At 38.8% G+C, this 17,363-nt stretch overlaps 1 protein-coding gene across 1 annotated transcript in view; it reads left to right on the forward strand.

The window, feature by feature from the left end:
- The window catches only part of LOC130164103 (astrocytic phosphoprotein PEA-15), a 51,067-nt gene extending 34,709 nt beyond the window's left edge, over nt 1–16,358 (forward strand). The window contains exons 2-4 of the mRNA XM_056368542.1: nt 6,979–7,153; nt 7,321–7,476; nt 8,234–16,358. Of these exons, the coding sequence (XP_056224517.1) occupies nt 6,982–7,153; nt 7,321–7,476; nt 8,234–8,298 (393 nt within the window). The 5' untranslated portion in view covers nt 6,979–6,981 and the 3' untranslated portion in view covers nt 8,299–16,358. The remainder of the gene's footprint in view (nt 1–6,978; nt 7,154–7,320; nt 7,477–8,233) is intronic.
- The last annotated feature ends 1,005 nt before the right edge of the window (nt 16,359–17,363 follow it).

The following is a 17,363-nucleotide window of genomic DNA, read 5'->3' on the forward strand; positions in this document are numbered from 1 at the left end:
ATGCTATATTTAAGTTCTTGCTATTGCCACATAGCCAACATTAGCATCAGCTGTTTAATTATGTAGAAGAGTCTAGAATAAACAATCAATTTAATGTCAATTAAAGCTCTTGCTTTTCTTCTTTTTCTTTCACATCTTTTCTTCTACTGAAGTTAGCGTGCTAACCAGCTAGCCGCGGCCGGTCTCGTAATACTGCTTTGCGATAGTGAGTCACTGTAGCGTCCAGGTTGCCCTCAGTCCAACGTGAGCGGGTGAAAATGTAGTGCTCATGTGTGTATTCTAACCTCGTCTTGTAAACGCTCCGCCAACACCACCATTCGCTCCCAGCAAGAAACCAGGTTGGGCAGCAGAGAAAATGTACATATAGCACCTATAACCTCCTATGACCCGAACTCTTGCATGGCGTGCATTTCTAATTTCTCTTTGCTATTTAGGCTGATTGGGACCTGAGAAAAATGATGTCCAAATATGAGGACATTAGTTTTAAATTTCGATTACTGAGTGGCAGTATAATATCCTCATATGTGGTCACCAGGCCCTTGTTGAGAAAAAGTTAGTATTGTGGTCTAGAGAACCCAAAATGTGAGGTCCACATATGTGGACGCCAGGTCCTAGGAGGTTAAGCTAGCAGGAAGAGGTGGGGTTCAGTGACCCTTCGACTTGTGGGATAAATTTTTGTCGTAAGAATGGTCACAGCCAGACTGGCTGTTTGCACTTTGTTTACAGTCTTTATACTAAGCTAAGCTAAGCTAGCCAGCTGCTGGCTGTAGCTTCATATTAAACAGACTTGGACTGTGAAAGTTCATTATAGTGCTGCTGAAGCCTGTGTGCAAAATGTTGTGACTAAGCTCCGCCAAGTGCTTTAAAACCAGCCAGAACTGCAAGAGAAAACTGTGAGAGAAGAGATTTCAAACTGAGCGTGAGCACCTGCTTTTGCAAGTGCAAATCTTTCCCTTGCAGACTGATCACAATGACGTGATTAATTTACTGCTTATCAAAATGTTTTGGCGCTAATTAACTACCATATTTACCCCAGCACATATACAGCGTTAATGGATATACCATTAATGCTTTTTATGGAGTCAACAGTCTTTATTTATACAAATAACATTTGGATAATTGCAAACAACGCCCATGCAGAATCCTGTGTGTGTGTGTGTGTGTGTGTGTGTGTGTGTGTGTGTGTGTGTGTGTGTGTGTGTGTGTGTGTGTGTGTGTGTGTGTGTGTGTGTGCGTGTGCGCGCACGTGTTTTTGTTTTTCCTTGTTCATTTTTGCTTTCCTCTTGTCCCAGAAACCTGTTTTTTTTTTCTTTGTTCTAAGCTTTTATTGTTCAGATGTCAATTTAATATATAGCTGAATAATACTTTGTAATTAGAATTTCTGTGACAACTCTTTCTCTCTGTCTGTCTCACATTTTAAGACAACCACACACACACACACACACACACACACACACACAGGCAGCAGAGACAGAGGAACGGGCAGACAAAAGCATGTTTGTGTTCATGAGAATGTGAAGCACAGTGGGTCTCTATGTATGGAAGCAGTGTCAGGCTCGTCCCTGAGAGACCAGGGAGGGAGGGGGTGGGGGGGGCAGCAGTTAGAGGGGATTTCACAGACTCTTTTACTTAGAGCATGACTACAGTATTGCAGATAAACCAAAATATGCACACGTCTCTCAGTTTTCACCTTGAACTTCTTATGAAACACAGATGCATGGGAGTCGGCCTTCATGGATCCGGTTGGGTATTTGTTAGAGGAAGCAAACTGACTTTCTGTGTCTGCTGAATCTCTTTGATCACTGAAGCATTTTGTCATTATAGCTGATAGCTTATAGCTGCAATCCATGTGGTTTTATTATTGTCATATTTTTCTCTCTGTTGTCAGGCAACAGCATAAGCACAGATATGTTCATTTGACTGAGGGTTTAATACAACTCCTGCTAGATTCGGTTAAGATGCAGCATTTATGATGCATAGACACTTCTTTTACTGCTCACTTAAGTTGTCTGCTTTAAGCAGAGCAACATTGTCATCGAGGTCACCTGTATTATGTGAATATATATATGATGAACAAAAAAGTGGTAATCAAAGCAATATTTCACCATTTCCATTTACTTCTTTACATTCAGCAGAAGGAAGTGAGAGTATGAACACCTGTAATGAATGTGGAAGGCCATTTCTGAAAAAAAATAAATCATAAAACATAAATCAAAGTTTTTTGTAATTATATTACAGTATCTTAAAAAAAAATGTCAGTAATAAGAATAAGTTTAAATAAGTGTCAGGAATTAGTGTCCGTAGAACAATGAAACAGAACAATTTTAGAATAGAACAAATAAGAAGAAAAATAAAAGGATAAGATTATAACAAAATTTAAAAGTACAAAACTGATTAAATGGTAATAATGAAATAGCATTTATTTTTTCAGAATGGTCCATGTTGCATATTTTGATAGAAACGTCGTTCATGGTTGAGAAAGAGTTAAAGGCAGCGGTGTGAGGGAAGTGGTGGGAGAGAAACACTAAATGTAGCCACTCTGTCCATTGTTGTTTTTTTTCCCCCTTCTCCTCTAAAAGTACACAAAAGCAGCGCCAGTCCATTGTGGTGCAAAACAGAGAGCAGGCAGGGCGACCTGGGTCGAGAGAGGAGGCTCAGGGACCAACACACACGCACACACACACACACGCACGCACACACACACACACGCACATTCATTCTTTCAATCAGCTTCCCCCCGTCGCAGAAACAATTCACGAGCTCATGAGTCGAAGCGTACAAACACACATTCACACAAATACGTGCACACACACACACACACACACAATTCCCAATCTTGCAGTTGGAGACACACACAAAAACAAACACACATACTTACACATGCGCACACACACAGTATTCAGACCCTTGTCGTATTCACTGGAGTTAAGGTGCATATCCCTGCTCTCTCCCACGCAGCGCTTTGTGTTGATTGAGCAAGTTGCTCTGGTTTGAGAGGAGATGAATGTGACATTTAAGACTGAACTAACACACACACACATACACACACTCTCTCACTCTCTCTCTGTCTCTCTCTCTCTCTCACACACACACACATATACACAGTAAAAAGCGCTCTGTCATCATTGTGCTCTTGCCCTGAGGCTGAGATCGTGGATCAGACAAACCAAACCAAATGCCACCATTAGCCATTAGAGAAGAGGCAAACAAATCTGACCTTAAATCAGCCTCTGGGACAATTACATTAGCAATCATATCTGCCCTGGTACTCTGCATTGTCCCATCCATAACGTGCTGATTTGAAGACTTTGTCTCTGTTTGTCAGTCTCGCATAAAGATCCATTCATCTAGTCACCAAATCATCGGCTTTTCCATTCCTGGTATTTTTTATTTTTTTTAAACTCATTTAACTGTGCTTTTGAATGAATGAATGGTCACAAAATTGTTTTTTTCCATCACTGTTGTCTTTCATCTTTTCAGGGAGATAATATGACAAGCTCAAGGTCTGCTGCTCAGTTACAGAGCATCATCTCCTATCCATATGTCCCTGAGAGCAAGCTAAAGACGATTAAGTAAAGATAATATTGCAGCACAGTGAGGCGGATGCTCATGCTTTAATAAGCAAAGCTGCCGTTTCAGTATCTAATGGTCCGCAGTGAATGGGGGCCCTCTGGTGGTCACTGCAGGTAACAGCGCCTCTGTTATATAGGTCACACCACTCGTCATGGAGCTCTTCTGGGCTTTCTGTATGGCGTGTTTATCTGTGCTGAGACTGTTGGGATCAGAGGCAGACAGAGCTTCGTGCCAGTGCCCATGATGCACTGCACTGAGCGGCAGCGCTCTCGCCAGCTGCATGGATGCCAGGGACTTGGGGAAGGGGGGGTGGGGTTGTGTCTGCTGTGTGTGACACAGAAAAAAAAGATAAAAAAGAACAGTATCTGTTTAGATTCACGTTCATGTTGTAGGAAGCTCGTGTTTCATGGTAGAAGGGAGGCAGTCCTGCTGGAACTTGTATCACTCCTCGAAGTTGCTGAAGCCTCCCTGAGCAAGACCCTGGATCCTACTCAGCTCAAAGGCAGCTGTTTTTGAGTAACCTTAATCACGTCCACATTGCTGAACTGCTGCCCCATTAAACTCACTAAGGGCTGGGGAAAATCACACCAAAAAAAGTCGGGATAAACAGGTCTTTGGAAATCCTGAGGCGGCCGTTTAATTGGCTGTGGGGTTGAAAATGTTGGAAACGGCACCTCTAGTTGGTTTTGTTCTGTGGCATAATGTCATTGGCAGCCCACCGTGTCTCAGCGACATCTCTAGGCAACTTTTATCCCTAAATTCCTTGAGACCTCCGTCTTCAGACTTAACAAGGCCAAGAGAAATGTATGTATCACATCATTTCGTATAATCCAGGATAGCAAAAAACAACTTCTGGCCCAACATATGCCTGGTTCCTCGGCCCAAGTCTGGCCCATATACTTCCACATCTGGGCAGATCATGGCTGTTCTCCTTCGGTATCATCTGACAGTCACATGATTTTCTTCGTGTGTGCCGGAATTAGTCCAGATGTGGGAAGTAGCGTCTGACTATAATGCTGTATAAGGGCCACATTCGGCCCGAGGAACTGGGCATATATTGGGCCACAAGAAAACTAGCTGGATTTATTTTGCTACCTAAATATCTAAATATTTAATATAAAATAGGCTGATATTAGGAACCAGATGGAAATGTAGAGAAAGTAGAGAAATCCAGACATGACTGCTTAAAACTGACTTTGCCAATTAATCAGTTAACATAATTCTTGCCAATTAATATTCTGTCCATCCATATAATACATTTTTTGATGAATCGGATATTCCAAAAATATTCCAGTAGCTTCCATCCACGGTGATGTTCGCATGGACATTAACAATCATCTGGAGAAGGAGCTGCATGTGAATAGCTCGACCCAAATATGTTAATAACCGAGACGTGAGCAGCAATCTGAAACACTGTGTCCCCGGACTGTAAAAGCCTGCCTTTGCCTCTTGATGTACTTTCTTTGCTTCTTCCAAAGTGACGCAGCTGAACAGAGCAGACGGCCTCACAACATGTCTGAATCACTCTGTCTGTTTCTCTCTCTCTCTCTCTCTCTCTCTCGCTCTCTCGCTCTCTCTCTCGCTCTTTCACTGTGGTTTTTTTGTCTTTTTCTCGCCGGCTGCCTGCTTCTGAACAACAACTCGCATGCCAGCACACACACTCCTACACACTCTCTCACACACACACACACACACACTTGACAAACAGCCCATCTTTCTGAGGATAACCTAAACCCGGCTTTCTTAACAACACTCATTCCTTAACACTAGCCTGGGCCGCAACCGCTGCATGCCTATAGACTGAATCCTTCAACCGCTGGTCCCAAAACCTGAAAACCAAACCCTGAGCTACCTCCTTTCAGAAGTTCAAATCAGTATCCTTGGATATAAACAGAATAACAGGCAACAGAATTAACTGCAAACTGAATATACGTGTATGTATAATATATGAATGTATATTAATAATGATAATGAATAATTAACACTGTATATACAGATGGTTATCTTTAAGGTGAAAAAGAAGAAGTGAACTCGCACGATGTTTCACTCTTTAATATCTTAGCACAGAGAGCTGTTTTGATTTCTGTCCAGGTATAAGAGGGGGTGAACCAATCGAACGTTTTTCTCCTGATAATAGAGTCCAATATTTCAACTCAGTATATTTGCAGTTACAGAATATCAATCCAATATGAGTGCTGCCTTTTTCCCGAATTTAAAAGCTGTATACTTCCACGCTTGAAATCATTTTTTATGCAAGGTAGTGCCGACAGAATAGATGTAACTGTAATTGATCATGCCTCGGCTAATACCCGCCCCCCTTAATAAGCACTTCCATTGTCAGTACCGATCTGGTCAGATTGGTCGATCTCGTCTCATGACACCTCATTTAGTCTACTTTTCAAGTGTGAGTGGATTTGTGGACTTGCCTCTCCTCTTACACCGATACAGTAAGCCAAGTCTGACAAGGACCAGCAAAGAAATGTTCTTCTTCAATCCGTCCACTAGAGGGAGACGGAGAGCTGCAGAAGCTTCCACTAGAGCTTGAGTTGAGTTGATGCTGTAGGTAAAAGCCCAAAAGGCCACAGAGTGTAAAAGATAAGGCTGATTTTCTTTCCTTTTTTTTTTTTTATCTTATTTTCCTAAATCCCATGAAAAGAGAAAAGCCAATAATGCCGGAGTCCTTTAAGGACTTTCTTAATTCCCTACTCTGTCTGAGCCTCTCAAACCCAAGCCCACTGGTTTCTACTGCAGATGTCAAAACAGCTCACACATATCTAGTCTAATTTAAAAAAAAAAAAAAAAAAAAAAGCTTAATAATTTCCCAAAACGTTTAGTCATTGTATTTTTTTTACCAAATGTTACTCAAACAGAAGTAAACTGTGCATTTGTTGGGGACTATTTTCAGCTGTGGATTAATACAGATATGGTCGTGTAGTGAGTATTTATAGCAGTAGGATGGTGTTTATGTTAATTGTAATGAAGAAAACATGTCCCCCAGAGCAATGGTGTTATTTGTGTAGTTTTGTTTGTTTGTTTGTCTGATTCTTTAAGTGAATCTCAATCCTCTCCTTCGGTTGTCCACTAAACACAAAGTCTGCCAGCAATCGTCATACAAACAGAGAGAAGTGACCTGTCTGAACTATTCTGTTCTCAGTGTTTTTGTGCTTTTTCATCCCACTCTGACGGTGTGCTATTGTCGTTAGCTAAGATTTCCTTACTGTTTTCCATTGTAGAGTCTGGGAAGTAGGTGGGCTGTTTTACTCGCCAAAGAAACAACATTAGGAAATTTTCAACCGCAGTTTTTTTTTTTGTTTCTTTCTCCTCTTTAGTTTCTGTTGCCTCCTTTTCATTTTATTCTATATATCTAACGGTTTCTCCTTCTCTCCTCTCTCTGCCTCTGACCAGACCATGGCGGAGTACAGCTCTCTGCTCAGCGACCTGTCTGAAAACATCACCAACGAGGACTTGGAGCAGCTCAAGTCGGCCTGCAAGGAGGACATCCCCGAGGACCAGAGCAACAACATCACCTCCTCCAAAGAGTGGTTCAGCTACCTGGAGAAGAATGACAAGTTGGCCCAGGGTGAGACACAAATTAAATCAAATAGCTCATATTTTATATTTTCTAGCTGCGTGTTCCCTCTTATTTCCACATCCGCTACGATGTGTCTGAAGCATCGTTGCATCAGGTGTGATATTAGCTTGAGGCCTTTTCAGTGACCAGACCCTCTAACAACACCTCCCATGCAGATAACCTGTCATACATCGAGCACATCTTTGAGATTTCACGGCGACCGGACCTGTTGACGAGGGTGATCGAGTACCGCACCACCGTGCTCAAGATCTCTGAGGATGACGAAATCGACACCAAGCTCACACGCATCCCCTCGGCCAAGAAATACAAAGGTAACACACCCTCTGTGCTTAATCTCTAGACCGTGCAGATGTGGGGTTAGATCAGATCTTAAAATAACAACCTCATACACATATGGCATTAAGAATAATCTACAGGATAACTGTGTAAATATTTAGAAAACATATAAACATACATATATTGTCTAGATTAATGTTGTAAAAATTGGTTGAATAAGGATTTAAATGGGGTAATAAAAGCTGAAAAGTCCAGGCTTTAACTGCCAATATGAAAACCGATCAGTGCCAGATTCTGGGGCCAATACCAATGTTGACATTCGAGATAAAAAAATAAGATAAAAAAGAAAATAAAGACTCTTATAATGATATACTTGCTCATTTTATCCCTCTTTATTTCCCTTTTTCCTCCTTTCGCCGTTTCCCTCTTTGATAAATATTGATTTTTAAAGCATCAATCTTGCCTTTACTTTATCTTGCATGTATTCTGGTATTAATAATCAATTTGAGGAAATTATTCAGATCATCGTGTCCTTTTGAGTTTAAATAAAGAATGAAAAGATCGAGATTTAATGCTGCACCCAGTGAAAGTGGTTTTCCACAGGAGGAGTTGCATGGGGTTTGATATAATGACACCCTGAATGACTGATTTTTAAGGAGACAGAGAGCTACAGATGCTAAACTGGGTTTAATGGCTACAACTCTCTATGTTTAAAGTACAGGTTTCTAATGATTTCTGTTTTTCTCTTTCTCCCTCTACCCTCTTTTTCAACCCCCATCCCCAAAAAAAAAGACATCATCCGCCAGCCCTCTGAAGATGAGATCATCAAGTTGGCCCCGCCCCCTAAAAAAGTGTGAGGTCGCGACCCTCAGCCCTGATCTTTGCACCTTGATTTCTTCACTCCTGGCACTCTAATCAACCGACCAACCATTTCTGACCAACCCCATCCCTCCCCCGCTTCACCAACCCCTCTCACACCCCGCACACACAGACATACTTACATGCATACATACACACACACACATACAGATAACACATACACACACACACCCAGCCCTGCCCCCTCCTCCCTGCACTAACACTTGCCACGGCACTGAACCACGCAGGCAGCCACCTACAAAGTCAACCAATCAGATCGTAGCGATGCAGCCTCTTCCCAAGCTGAGGAGAGACGGGAAGCTGCGGGGGAAAAAAAAAAAAGACAATAGACGAAGAAATCTGGAGACCGACAGTGTATGTGTGTGGGCGAGAGAGAGAGAGAGAGAGAGAGAGAGAGAGATAGAGCCAAAGTCTACCCTCGATTCAAACGCTGAGTGGGTCAGTTCACAATGAGTGTAATCTGTAAACACTGTTCAATCTGTGATGCTGTGTTAATGTAACATTCTGTGAGTGTGTGTGAGTTCACATCAGTCAAGGCTGTTATAGTTAAAAGATATCCAACCATTTTGAATTTAAAACCACAAACCCTGCTTAAAAATCTTAACAACAAAATGAGACTGTTAAAGTTTTATTCTTTCAGAAATTCTGAAAAGTTCAGAAAGATGACAGGTGAACTGACAGGTACATATTTCATGTACAGTGATACATTATTATGACTAACAGAATTCAGCAGTGCTTTTATTGTTTTATTTTTTTTTTTACTTCACCTTGAATGTTCAAAATGAAACTGACAGACTGAAAACTACTATCTGGAGACAAAATTAAACTAAAACATGTTAATACATAGTTTACATGATCAAAAGCAATTTTAAAAACTGAAGTTAATACTTAGCAAAAAACTAAGTAAGTAAAACTAATCTTACTATGACAGTGTTTCAGTGTATAGCTGCATATTTGTTCCGGTGTGTTTGGGAAATTTGCTTATTTGCTTTCTTGCTTGTGACTTAGATGGGAATATTTGAAACCGCGCTAATGTCTTTCTGTTTATACAGCTAAGTATAAGCTACAGTTAGCAGAGGGTTAGCATAAATATAGTAAACGGTGAAGCTAGTCTGGCTACTCTCGTTGTTACATTTTGATTTTTGTACGGTTTAAATAAATGAGATGTGTTGTGTTAACTGGCTTGTAGATGGACGTCGTTAGCTTTTGACAGAGCCAAGCTAGCTGTTTCCACCTGTTTGCAGTCTTTATGATAAAGGAAGCTAACCCGCCGCTGGATGTAGCTTCATGTATTCATCACACAGCGGCATCTTCTCAACAAATTCTCAGGAAGGAAGCCAATAAGCATATGTGTCCCCAAATGTCTAACTCTTCCTGTAAAGCCCGTATAGTCAATAAATCATTATACCATGAGGTCGCTGTAATTGAAACAAAACTTAATGTCAAACTTAAAGGATCAGGCAGTCACTTTTCCTCAGTGTGAGGCTCTGTATGCATTCCCTTTACTCTTACGCAGATAATTGTATCATGTTTTAAGGGCAAAAAAATTATAAATATTGTAGAGGAAGATATTTAAAGTTGATTTTCATATGAAAAAACAATATTTGACTTAAGCTTATAATCATAGTAAGAGTTATTTAAATAAAATATTAAGATGGGAAAGTTATAGCAGTTATTTCTATACCATGGACGCTCCCTGTCCGTAGGTTTTCTTTACATCAAAAGGACCAGTTAGCGTGAAAGTCTTGCTGTATGAGCTGGTTAGAGATGTAAATATACAAATAATATATTACGAGAAAAAATATAGCAGAAATAATATATTGACCTGCAGTGTGTATCCCATAGAAGAGCGAACTTTCCACTGTATGTTCAGTTTCACCATGTCTAAAGACTTTCAACCTAACCTTAATCTAATCTGAAACTTCAGTCTCTCTGTGAACAAATTAATTGGAGAAAACACACATAGCGAGCACTAAAGTACATCTATTTCAGAATATTAAAGTATATTTTGAGAGAGTATATCGGATATTATATTTACAGCGTGAACATGTTGTGTTTCGTGACACATAAAAAGACAAATACTAAACTTTCTTTCACCCGTTTGTTGCCATTTCATTTGTTTCACAGAAAATAACTGACCTGAATGTGAGTTCTTCTCTTCTAGTTTGAATGAAAGACAAACTAAAGCCTCTGGAGATAAAAAAATAAAATAAAATAAAAAATAAGTGCAGATCAAAGTTGGAAAAAATAAAAGGATGAAATGTCAAAAAGAAAACCACGGCATGCGATAATAATAAACCATGTCCTTTAATAAACTGTACATAAAATAGATTGTGACAAGGATCTATAATGCACAGGACGGCTCATAACCCGCTGACTATGCCATTCCCGCCATGCACCAACACAATAGCTAGCAAGACTGTTGAAACTAAACTATAATAACTGCTCTTTTGAACACTGTGTCTCTTTTATCCCCGCGAAGACGCCTTAGCAGACTTTGTGTTTACCCCGAAATTTTTTTCACGACTGTGAGAGATTGTGTGTGAAGCGGAGACAGACGCCGACGCACACGTCAAGTTAATCAAAGCGGCTCTCACTTTTAAAGAGAGCGTTGCTACTTTTATTCTGAAATTTGCTAAGGACTTCAGTGTTGGTGTGTACAGAATGTCTGTGTGGATCTATTTCTAGACCCCCACCCCCGTCTTTGTTGTCCTCGAAGCTGTAGGATCAAAAAAACAACATAAAAATCTATCAGTGTATGACTAATCATTTATCCCAGGCCCGCTACCCCCCCCCACCAACCCCAGTGCCAATGACCAAGACTTTTGTTTCGATCACAGTTTCTGTGATCCGTCTTCTTTTTCTTTTGTATTGCTCGCCGTATATTGTAGTGTTGGACTGATTTGTATCCTATGCATTTATGTCTGTAGGAAAACTGCACTGTAACATACCCTCCCAAACCAATCACTTAAATCTTAAGAACTGAGCTCTTTAATGGTGACGAGTCAGGGTGTTTGACACGATCCTGATATTCTTGAGTTTGAGTTTGTATGACGGATGTGCTCGGTGAGGTGGCACTTGAGAAGAGGAATTCAAAGTATGTTGTTTCAGAGAAGGAAATAAATGCTTGTCGAGCAATGTTTATTGTTTCAAACTGGAGGGATTAAAAAAAGAAAACTCGTTAGACCAACTATACTGTATGACTCACATTTTACTCTTTTGCAAGCCAAGTCTTACATAACTAAAACATTCAATAGTCCTTTAATGCCTGAACATGTATGGCAAGGTTTGATAGTTTACAAACAGTGGACGTGTTTGTCTTTGCATAAAACATCCAGTTAATGTTGGCCAGATCAAGCTTTTTATGGTATTGTTAAAGGAATAGTCTACCCTTAAATACTTTAACACTGTCATACTTTGAATTAAGCCGAGCCTGTTTTGCATTTCCTCCACAGAGTGGTAGATGTTATTGTGAATGGCACACACTGTTTTCAATTGATCAACCATTTTGGTCTGGACTGAAATATTTTAACAACTGTTGGATTGATTGGCATGAAATTTGGTGCACACATTCATGGTCCCCTGAGGATAAGTTAGGGTTCAACTCGCTGCACCACTGTGTCTAAGTGCAGCCTTACAGAGTCATTAGCTGTCCAACTCTTGTTCCTGTTTATCTGTGAAGCCACATCTGAGTTTAGTCAAACTTTTGTTTTATTCTTCCACAAAATCAACCATTAAGTTTTTGTCCTCAGAGAGAGGGGGCTTATTTCAAATTCAGTCATATAAAAAATAATCCAACACTTCATCATAAAATATCTCCAGGTACATACATCAAATTGATGATACATGACAGTGTCGAAGTATTTCCTGGGTGGATTTTCCCTTCAGCGCCCAGACTATCCCTCGCTAGGCCGGACCCTAAGTGAAGCGGTAGCTGCCTTCCTGTAACCTTGAGCCTATTGAACGCGAACTGGGATCACAACATCGATCACAGGGCTGAACTGAAAGCATCTTGTCAGGCAAAAGGGAGGCAGTTGTACTCACTGCTATGACCTGTGGGCAATGGTCTTTCCCAGTGTTAAAATGGATGTGATTACTGACCATAAATGTTGGATTGTCATTCACCAATTCCAGCTTTGGTAATTCTACAAACCAAAATAAAGATTTTTTTTTTTTCCTCCCAAGATTTCAGCATGTTTCCATTTTCGCACAAAATATCAGCAAGGGAGGATTTGGGCCATTGTATTTTGTTTCTCTTTCTTTTTATTTTAAATGCTTTTTAAATAGCAACTTGTGAATTTAGATGTATGTGACCAAGTGACTTTTAATTTTTTAATTTTTTCTTTCTTCTTCTCTCAGAATTTCAGTAGGCAATGGACTCATGTTAGCAATTGTGTGGTAGTTTGTCAGTAGTTTGACAGTAGGATTGTCGATTCAATATCTGTAAACATCAACAACAAAAAAAAAAAAAGAAAGAAAAAAAAAGCCAACTGCAGGATGCTCTAAGACACTCCTGATCGGAGCTTAAGTGGAGATGTTTCATTCAGGTTATTCACTGGAGTGTTTAAAATTTCTGTCGGCATCAAATTATGGCTGTGCTGCAACCCCCTTATTTTATTTTATTTAATTTTATTTACATCGACTTCCTGCTTCATCCTCCTCTAAAGTCAACGCCCGTCAATGTCACCATGTGGCACAGCCCCACAACTTCGTCACCAAGCAGATTCTATGTTTTGGCATTGTTTAGTGTTTTCCTCTGTAGCCATCGGCACATAATATATCGACATATCAGTCAAAAATGATGTCAGAATTTGGATTTCCATGTACCAAGTACATATCAACTTAGTAAATGCTGCAAAGTATAGACCTACTAAAATATAGATGTATTTACGGTGAATACCTGATTATAACCAATATATGGGTATAGATGAAATGAAGAGGCAGATATTGTGTGAAGGTATTCAGCAAGTGATGCTAACAGTCAATTAAATTTCATTCAAACAAGAGTATCATTCTCCCCTTAAGGATAAAACTGTTTCTTTTTTGTTTTTCCATTTTATTAGGTTGTAAATATGTATTTTGAATATATATCACTGTGTTTGTTTTGAAATTGATTAATTTATTTAATGCCTATATATTGTTGTTTTCACATGCCCTGATTTTGTTTTACTAACAGGAAACAAATCAAGGGGATGAAAACATCGTGCTTATCTAATGTTAAGCAGGCCACGCATCAACACTTTTATAATTCATGTTATTCTCTTCATTTATGTTTTGCTGTTTCGGCTTTTGGTGATTATTTTACAACAACAACAAAAAAAAAAAGATATTCATTTCATTGTATTTACTGATATGTAACATATTATGTTTTACTGTGTTGTATTTGATCAGATGTGTCGTGGTCACTGCTTGTAAAATGATTTTTATTCAGAGAGTTTCCAAATCATGACAAAAGATAAACATGGTCACAGAATCATAATCTGCCATTTTGTTCATATAAGACATGATGTCACATGCACATTGCACCAAGAGCAGGAATTTTAAAGAGGATAGAGTCTTAAAATGTTTGGCTAGGTGCACGTAGAAAGTTCAAGAAATGTTCATCACTGATTTTTAGTCTTTTGAGAGCAATTGAAACAAATAGTTTTCATCTCAGTACTTTTATTTCCACATCTTTAGCAGTGTTTTCATGAAAAGTATGTTCTCAATCTACAAGAGATTGTAGACAACAAATTGGGTCTAAAAATCAGGCAACTGACAACCTTCATGTGAACAATAAGCAGTCTAGATTTGTATGGAGCCCCAAAGTGTTCTATATTAAATACTAATAAATAGTGACATGAATAAGTAGTTGTTATAATTGTTAATAATTGTGTATAATGATCAATTGAGCAATTAATGTATTGTGATAATGAACCTTTTATTTAGCATTACAAGGCCTGGCTACCTTCCAAGGTAGCTAACCAGCTAGTAAAGCTCTAGCCGACTAAAGTTAGTTAATACTCCTGAACAACTTAGCCTAGTTATGTAGCTGCAAAAAAAGAAGAGGTTAAAGAAAAGGTTACTGTGTTTATTTGCAGCAGCAGCTTCTACTTAGTTTAATCAGAATAACTTGAGCGTTGTTTTTGCCCTAGCTGACACGAGCTAACTAGCTAAATTTGGAAAAGCAGTTGCTGAGCTTGCTAGCATAAGAGAGGCTAGGGAGCTGTGATTGGCTTATTTATTTTTACACTGTTTATCTATTTAATATTGAACACTCAATGCTCTGCTGTTTTATTAGCTATTTTTATTTTTGAAGTCTGAATGTTAAACGGGGTATGGATGAAGTGATAGTGAAGACGTTGATAGTATCAGTGCTGGGTAGAGTAGTGTGAAGAATCGTTTTGGGGTTGTAGCTGCTGTTGTAGAGCGAAATATGTAGGTTCATAGTTTGGGAAACATCTCTGGTATGTGTGGTATCAGCAGCTAGTTTAGGATCATTTTGAATGTGGCAGTTCTTGCACAAGAATGCTGTACAATGGTGAGATGTAATCAAAAGATAAAAAGTGTCAGTGGTAGGAATGCTGAATGTGTGGTGATCCTGTCAGGTGATGTTGTGCAGCTTTTATTTGCAATTTTTAACCATCACAGGAGGAGTCTTCTATAGAGTTTGGTGTTCCTAAATATTGTGAACAAGCTTTTTAACTACACCTACTTACATTTATCTGGAGCTGCACAGCAAAAAAAGAAAAAAAACAATTAAAAAAAGTATTTTTCTCTTTCATTTCATTTTGGCAGATAAAGTTTACATTTCATGCACACAAAAAGCTTCCACATTGTAGGTAAATTTGTAGGTAAAAGTGCCAACTTCATTTAGTTGCAAACTGCTGGGGTGTATTGACTTGAAATCATGACATGCTTGACTTTTAGCAATTTCTCATGATGTTTGTAGTGAACAATCTTTACTTCAGATGGTCACATTAATGTTTGTGGCTAGATCAGATGTTTTCTGAAGTGTGCGTGTTTTGCAGTAGTGGACAATAGAGGCTATTTTGAAGTGTTGTGTTTTCAACGCTAATTTGATCTTTCTAACTGGAGTGGTGTGATCCGTCACTGTGGTTGAAGGTTTAACGTGAAGCTGAAAGACATTCCCGTGGTGGCTTTGAGGTTGTATAGGCATCTAACAATTTGACTTAGCATGAAAGGAGGTTTTTGCACAGATGTCAGGACAGGACTTGAAAAGTCTAATTTTGTGTTATATTATACAGATTATCTCACTACCATTGAGGGTGGATGCATCTGTGATTTTGAAAGTAGCAGAGATTTTCCCAAGATGCATTTACCTGTTCATAAAAGGAAATTCTTCATTTTCAGATGTTAACTGGACTAAGCTGGAGGGACGTCATCAAATGTGAAGATATTCAACATTTTAATTCAAGTAACGTTGCTGAGTTTAATTCATAGGCGCTGATCGTGTGTCGCGGCCTTGAGAGTCAGTCAGTGGGATGTTTGCTCTCATATTCTGCCTTTTAATGTGCTTAGTTCTCAAAGGGTGTAGCAAGTGACAGGTGTGGTTGTTTCTCGCAGTCAGTCCAGACCCTCATGTTGGTCTTACTTACTGCTCTTAAACGATGGGACGCCCGTTGGATACAGTTGAGTTTGGTGTCAAGACAGTGAGGTGATCCGGTTCTGTCCCAGTGACAAAGAGACTGACTTGATTTTTGAGGCTGTGACACTGTGCTTAACAATGCAATGAGGAGTGTCATCCCATCCATCACTACATTTTCACATACACTTCACAACATAACCCTGTTGGATGCCATGGGCTCAATGCTGTTAGAAACTTTTGCTAAGGTTTCCCTCTCATGGGGCAAGAAGTACTTCAGGATTTATTTTGCAACGACTGCAACAAAATATGATATGAGGTATTATTAAAACAAATATAAAGATGTGGCTTTTTGTCATGATTTAAATGAGACTGAACTGAAATTATGCCATTTTGTCATTGTGCTAAAATGAATATAAATATTATATATTAAAATATATTTGCTAACCTATACTGTTTTGCCTGAATTTGCTTTCTTTCAAAGACGGATGAAAGACTACAAAATTCAAATATAACATAGTACATTTGAGTTTTTTTTTTCATGACACTTTACTTATAGTCCACTTAATTTCACAGGAAAATGTACTTTTATCAATTTTTATTGCATTTATATGGAAGACGTTTTTTACCAACTGGACTTGACAATAAGTGCATTGAAGGAGGAGTATAACTATTTTACATAAACAACTAAAAGCATGTTTTGGTGTTATTGTACAAGTGTTTAAAGATGGGGTTTTTGTTGGTTCAATCAATTTTTCAGTTGACCAAAAATTAATTGGCAGCTATTTTGATGTTTAAGTCAAATATTCTTGAACAAAAAAAAAAAAAGCCAAATGTTTCATGGTTCCAGCATCTCCAAGTATTTGCTGCTTTTTGCATTGTAATAATTTAATATTTTATATTTATATATATATGGTTTATATTTTGATAATTAGAATTACAAAACTATTAGAGTGAGGGACATTTCTCACTACTTGTTATAAAGCAAATATAATAAAATTTAAATAAAATAACCAGGAGATTCATCTTGAAAATAATCAGTGTAATATTTGTAGGACTCCCTCCAGTGCTGTTTAATTGCAAACTGACAGTTGCACAGCAGCCATAAAGGTCCAGTACGACTGTTGTCCCAATACCTCATTATCTATATATCTCGCTTGACTTGTGAACTATTTATGTAATCATCATCTATGCAAAGCCCTGTGACAGAGATTTGATAACATCCAATCCAACATGCCCCTCAGGGTTTCACAAAAGTTTAATGCAACTCTGCTGAAACATGAAAAACAGGTTTTGATGCGTAACCGATAGTGAATGAATGGATTGTTAGGTTTCCTTATGAAGATTAAATCGTTTGCATGATGACCTGTCAACAACATTTCATATATCTAATTAACTCACCCCACCTTTTACTGGAAATCCTTGTAAGCATTTCCAGTGAAACACAAGTATACTGCT

Source organism: Seriola aureovittata, chromosome 23, assembly GCF_021018895.1.
Source record: "Seriola aureovittata isolate HTS-2021-v1 ecotype China chromosome 23, ASM2101889v1, whole genome shotgun sequence".
Classification (NCBI taxonomy): domain Eukaryota; kingdom Metazoa; phylum Chordata; class Actinopteri; order Carangiformes; family Carangidae; genus Seriola; species Seriola aureovittata.